Consider the following 5,277-nt stretch of genomic DNA (forward strand, 5'->3'; position numbering starts at 1 on the left):
CACAGGCGACTTGGGCTATTGGTCGTCTTCTTACTGACCGAGGCAGAAGTGGAACCCGGCAGCAGCCCAGGTGACCGAGCAGCCCTCTTCAGGATAGCTCTGCTCGCCTCCGTAGCATGAGGACGGGACTAGAAAAGGTGTCCTAAACATAGCCTGCCTCAACCCGACCCGACCAGCGGACCGCGGCTGGAGGGAATCCCCCCCACGTGGTCGTAAAAGAAGTGTAAAGAAACCGAGGGAAACCTCACTTACTCTAGGCACGTGGAACGTGCGAACTCTAATGGACAATGCCAAAGCAGACAGGCCCTGTCGGCGGACAGCGCTTGTGGCCAGAGAATTAGCCCGCTACAACATCGACATCGCAGCTCTCAGTGAAACACGCCTACCCGGTGAGGGACAGTTGTCAGAACGTGGAGGAGGCTACACATTCTACTGGAGTGGCCGCAGTGAGGAGGAACGCAGAGAGGCAGGAGTTGGGTTTGCAATAAAATCCCACATTGCCTCCAAACTTGCCAACCTACCCAGGGGCCTAAATGACCGCCTGATGACTCTCAAACTCCCCCTTGGACAAAATAAGAATGTAACAATAATCAGTGCATACGCACCAACGATGACCAACCCACAGGAGACGAAGGACAAGTTCTACGAGGAGCTTGACTGTCTCATCTCAGCCATCCCAAAGGCAGACAAAGTCATCATACTAGGCGACCTCAACGCTAGATTGGGACAAGACTGCCAAACGTGGAACGGCGCCATTGGACAGCACGGTGTGGGGAAGTGCAACAGCAATGGGCTACTGCTCCTGAAGTTGTGCTCACTGTACGAACTTCTCATTACCAACACCCTATTTCGCCTACCTATGCGTAAAAGAACGTCATGGATGCACCCACGCTCCAAACACTGGCACCTGATTGACTTTGTCATCACCAGGAAAAGGGACAGACAGGACGTCAAGGTTACTAAAGCCATGTGTGGAGCAGAGTGCTGGACGGACCATCGGCTGATCGTATCCAAAGTTAAACTTCGGATCCTGCCCAAAAGACGACCCCAGGGACAAAAGACCTGCAAGAGACTTGACACCGCCAAACTCAAGCAGGAAGAGACCGCAACTCGTCTTGCCAGCGACCTGCATAGTAAGCTAAAGGACCTTCACATAGGAGAGGCTTCTGTGGAGGACGACTGGTCTACTCTAAAGAAGACAGTCTACACAACAGCCTTTCAGCACCTTGGCTCAACAAAGCGTAGAAACCAGGACTGGTTTGACGAGAACGATGCTCAGATCTCATCTCTCCTGGCTGAAAAGCACCGCCTACACAGACTCACTATGAACGACCCTGCATCTAATGGCAAGAAAGCAGCATTCAAGAACATCCGTCGGGAATGCCAGCAACGTCTCAGGAAGATGCAGGAGGACTGGCTCAGCAAGAAGGCGGATGAAATCCAATCCTTCGCTGACAGAAAAGACTCCAAGAGGTTCTATGACGCAATAAGAGCGCTCTACGGACCCCAGCGCTCCAGCTCCTTCCCTCTTCTTAGTGCCGATGGAAGGACCCTCATCACCGACAGAGCCAAGATCCTTGAGCGATGGGCAGAACACTTTGAAGCTGTCCTAAACCGTCCATCCACCATCAACAATGAAGCTATTAGTCGTCTCCCACAGATCCCAGTCAACGAGGAGCTAGATGCACTACCTTCCCTCTGTGAGACCACAAAGGCCATCACCCAGATGTCTAGTGGTAAAGCACCTGGCCTTGACGGCATACCAGCTGAGGTTTACAAGTCTGGAGGGCCTGCACTCACACAGAAGCTCACGGACATCTTCTAGTCCATGTGGCAGAAAGGCACGATGGTCTAAACGCTAGCTGTTTGTTCTCAGGGCCCATTGTTTAGTACTCCACCCACCCGCTGGGTCACAGAGCCTACACGGCAGTGCATAAAAGATCATAGATATGATGTAAAAAACACCCAAGTTTAATGCCCGATTCGATGGTTACAGTATAAAACAAAAAGAAGCAGTCGCAAATACGATTTATCAGCTTTACAAATGTGTAAGAGGTAGGAAATGACAATTGAAAATTTAGCGCGTCCCTGGGCGTTTAAGCTAAGTTAAAGAGTCACCTCCGGTCAATAAACTTTGACCTTAAAGCAAGGTAATGTTCTTAGAAATATATATCAATCATCGGTTAAAGCCTTGATTAATACAATGTAGGTCCTTAAATTAGGTCTAAGCCGAATACGTTTGATGTCTTTGCATTTTTAACTCATTTTGACAATTTTCTGGTACGTTTTCTCCCACAGTTCCAGATAGCCGATTATGGATGGCATGCAAATGAGCCAACATGGCGGCTATATGTTGTTCTTTCGATCGGTGTCATTTTTGTCAAAAGCTACCATGCATTTTTGAAGATATTGGACAAGATATGAGGTTTACCCTTATGTTGTAGTTTCCACGCGGTACTACAACATGATGTTGAGTTATAATGAGTTCTGTCGGCCTGGATCACAGAGCCTTATTAGCGCCCCATTGTCTGCGAGCACGCTTTCATGCAAATTGCGCCTTTGTTACCTGCGCTTTGAGCGCGATTTTCAACTTGTGAATTCTGCGATCGCTCAGCGTGTGTACCCTGTATTCTGGTCCCGAAAGTTCAAGCCTAAGTTCTGGGCGACCCTATTTTCCTCGTATCTTCCAGTGTTTTCATTTCCTTGGGTAACGATTCCGGATGTTGAATTATATCATATACTTGCTGAGCTTGTGTTTCTATCCTACATTCCTAGGCATTTCTTTATTTCGCATTCGTTGTTCTCTTACAAGGCCTGCAGGTATCATTGTGAGACTGTTAACCCGAACACAGTTTATTAATACAGTCAAACATAGTATTGATTAACGACCGGGTCTACAAGACACCCCTTGGCTCAAGATGACCGTTTCTTTTTCGATCCTAATTTTCTCCCGCTAACACAAGAATGTTAGCGTCTTGTCCGAGTCGTCACAGTTTGCCTATTGCGACCGTGAAAAACTTGATTTGCGACCGTTCTAAACGACCCAAATGTTGCCGATGACGAGGGTATGACGATGTTTCTTTCTATTGATAACTGGCGGGAAATCATGAAAAAAATGTTTGGTTTGGATTTTTGGGCGGCCGGGCATCCAAAATGTCGGCGGCGTCATATCGCGTTATTGGGACAGTCTACTGTAATGTAGGTGGGAATCTTGAGGGCTGTGTGTTTGAACTCTACATTTAACAACATATCATGTCAAGTTATTCATTACAGAAAAATATCTTAATGAAAGGAACAGATATCAAATAATGTTTCGCGTGGTAACATATATGTTCTGAAAATAAAGGTGTCTGTGTTTCTTGTTTACCCATGCTGGGACAAAATGACGTATCCCTTGTCAACAAGTTCAGGCGTCGGCAATTTGTTACAAAGAACCTTTTCGGAAAAGTACAAACGCCAGCTCCTGATTATCTTTACTTGAATGAAAGCTAGGTCGACAAATTGAGCACCGATGGAAAAATCCTTCCAAGCTGTGTCTGAACATATTAGCGTTTTGATTTTACTTCACGGGTGTCTTGATTCCAAGCCAAGCTCAGGAAGAACAAAAGAAATGGCTGGCGACCATTTTTGAACGGGAATATTTTCAAACAGCAGTCAATTATTTCAGTTCAAACACGATGGCGAGCATATTTTTCCAGTACACCAGTAATTCTTGGAAGGTACTGGACAAGGCTAAAACAATTTAATAAGTAACCTACATGTACAGACAAATTATAAGCTTGGGTTCCATCAAGACCATTACATTTTGTATCACACTAAAATCAAAATTTTGTTTCTGATTTTTAGTTAAACGTTATGTTTCCTGATCTGTGCTCTTCTTGTGATGGAGCCCAGAATTTTTTTCCATGTGTACTTGACTTGAGACTGTCACTATGGAAGCAAGTAAGTACTACTCTTGTTATTTCTGATGAAAAATTTTCAACGAAAACAAGTAAACATCGTGGGGTTTTGAATGGTCTCTCTTGCCTTGAATTCAATGTGTTCAGTCCCTGTACAAGATATTCGACAAGTCTTTAGAATTATTTTGCTTTGCTGACCGTTGTCTGTGAATAGTTTCTGGCCGAAAAGTGGCTTGGTACAGTTTTTACAAATATTCAAACTCCCGCTTGGGATATTTCATTCTTAGGATGGGCAACCAGTTTGTTGGAGAGAAACACACACGCCTCAGTTTTGGTTCGTTATGAAGTCAAATGTTTTCAAATTATTATACATTCATAAAAAAAAATCCTGTAACAGCAAATACGTGGGCATATTTTACAATTTTATAAAGAAAACAATCATGCTTACAGCTAAACTTCGACCCATATTACAGTAGTCTGTTCCCGCTGGCGCCATCTTTAATCATTATTTTGCGGCTTGGCCTTCAAAACTACAAACCCTTCGATTTTGTCAGCCACGCGCCAGCTTAGGATTACTTGTACATGGGAATTTTGACCACTAGATGAACGAAAGTATGCTGGAAATAATCATGCCCACACTTGGTATTGTTAAAATGTGTTATGTAAGAACAATTGAGACTGACTGAAGGTACGCATATGAATAGGACGGTTCGCGGAAAAAAGCAACAGGGGGGATATAGAAAGGTAAACATTGCTGCGGTCCGCCTGTAAAGACGTCAACCAATCACGGACAGTTGCCAGTGGTGATAAGCGTGATTGGCATTTTCAAATCATCAATATTCATGTCCTACAAGTGGGAATTTTTGGACCGGTTTTTGACCATCGTGAGGTGCCATCCCCCAAGACATCAAGGACGCATCCATCATTCACCTCTACAAAAGGAAAGGTAACCGCCAGTCATGTGACAGTCACAGAGGCATCTCACTCCTGTCTATAGCTGGAAAGATCCTAGCAAGAGTTCTTCTCAACCGACTTATCAGGCACCTTGAACAAGGACATCTCCCTGAGAGCCAGTGTGGCTTTCGAGCCGGTAGAGGTACAGCCGACATGGTCTTCGCGGCAAGACAGCTACAAGAAAAATGTCAAGAACAACACAGGGACCTCTATATCACCTTTATCGATCTTACTAAAGCATTCGATACGGTGAGTAGAGACGGCCTATGGAGAATCATGGCCAAGTTCGGATGCCCAGAACACTTCATCTCCATGATACGTCAGTTCCACGAGGGTATGACAGCCCATATCCAGGACGATGGTGAAACATCCGCAGCCTTCCCAGTGACTAACGGAGTTAAACAAGGATGTGTCCTGGCGCCAA

At 45.3% G+C, this 5,277-nt stretch overlaps 1 protein-coding gene across 1 annotated transcript; it reads left to right on the top strand.

Moving 5' to 3' along the window:
• The first annotated feature begins 280 nt into the window (after window positions 1-280).
• LOC136425328 (uncharacterized) lies at window positions 281-1,825 on the top strand. The gene has a single exon (XM_066414209.1). The coding sequence runs from the start codon at window positions 281-283 to the stop codon at window positions 1,823-1,825; it is 1,545 nt and encodes a 514-aa protein (XP_066270306.1).
• The last annotated feature ends 3,452 nt before the right edge of the window (window positions 1,826-5,277 follow it).

The sequence above is a fragment of the Branchiostoma lanceolatum genome, chromosome 1 (genome assembly GCF_035083965.1).
Source record: "Branchiostoma lanceolatum isolate klBraLanc5 chromosome 1, klBraLanc5.hap2, whole genome shotgun sequence".
Classification (NCBI taxonomy): domain Eukaryota; kingdom Metazoa; phylum Chordata; class Leptocardii; order Amphioxiformes; family Branchiostomatidae; genus Branchiostoma; species Branchiostoma lanceolatum.

Excerpts from the sequence above, each read along its gene's own strand:
- LOC136425328 (XM_066414209.1), top strand. The coding sequence starts at position 281 with ATGGACAATGCCAAAGCAGACAGGCCCTGTCGGCGGACAGCGCTTGTG.